Source organism: Geospiza fortis, unplaced genomic scaffold (assembly GCF_000277835.1).
Source record: "Geospiza fortis unplaced genomic scaffold, GeoFor_1.0 scaffold373, whole genome shotgun sequence".
In the NCBI taxonomy this organism is placed as follows: Eukaryota; Metazoa; Chordata; class Aves; order Passeriformes; family Thraupidae; genus Geospiza; species Geospiza fortis.
Window position 1 is genome coordinate 517,287 of NW_005054518.1, and position 711 is coordinate 517,997.

Below are 711 nucleotides of genomic sequence, written 5' to 3' on the forward strand. Positions count from 1 at the left end.
CGACCCGAGACCCGGCGGCTGCTGCGGGAGCAGGAGCTGCCCCGGCAGGAAAAGGGCCCCTGCAAGCCGGGGGAGTGACACTGGGCTAGGGGGGCGCGGGGGGGTTTTTACAGTGCTGGGTGAAACATTCGGTCCTTGTACAGAGTCGCCGCGGACCCTTTTTACGGGCTAAACTGCAGCTGGGTGGGCCGAGGGCTCCCCCTTTTTTAGGTGGCTGTGATGGGGTGAGGGGGGGGTTGATGTATTGGTGATATCTGGTTTATGTTTGGTTTTTTTTGGTTTTTTTTTTTTTTGTCTAAACCAAAAAAAAAAAAATCCCCAGGAAAGCTGTAAATTGGCCAAAACTGACTATAAAAAAATACAGAGGTCTAATAAATTTAATTACTTGTAACTGTAATAGTTTTGGTGTGATTTCTCGAAAATAATCAGAATGGCATTCCACCAGGGAATACATCCTGGATTATTTTCATCCTGTTATAACTGTTGTTTGATTAAACTTAGTTGGAATTCCCCGCTTAACCCTTTTTGTTATTATTTCCCCCCATTTGTTTTCAATTTTAATTCTGCTTAATGAGCTGAAATAGTTAAAAGTACCTGGAAGGGGGGTGAAATGGTGTGTGATGGACACAGAGGAATAGGAGTAGCCTGAAGTCTGTCTGTTTTCCTGAGGCTCACTTAAACTTGACTCTGTTTCCCCGCAGCTCTGCAGGA

General features: G+C 45.6%; 1 protein-coding gene across 1 annotated transcript in view; it reads left to right on the forward strand.

The window, feature by feature from the left end:
• HEXIM1 (HEXIM P-TEFb complex subunit 1) overlaps positions 1 to 519 on the forward strand; it is a gene marked incomplete at its 5' end in the record, with an annotated part of 813 nt that extends 294 nt beyond the window's left edge. The window contains one exon of the mRNA XM_031063626.1: positions 1 to 519. This exon is cut by the window's left edge and continues 294 nt beyond it. Coding sequence (XP_030919486.1) covers positions 1 to 78 — 78 coding nt within the window.
• Positions 520 to 711: the final 192 nt, after the last annotated feature.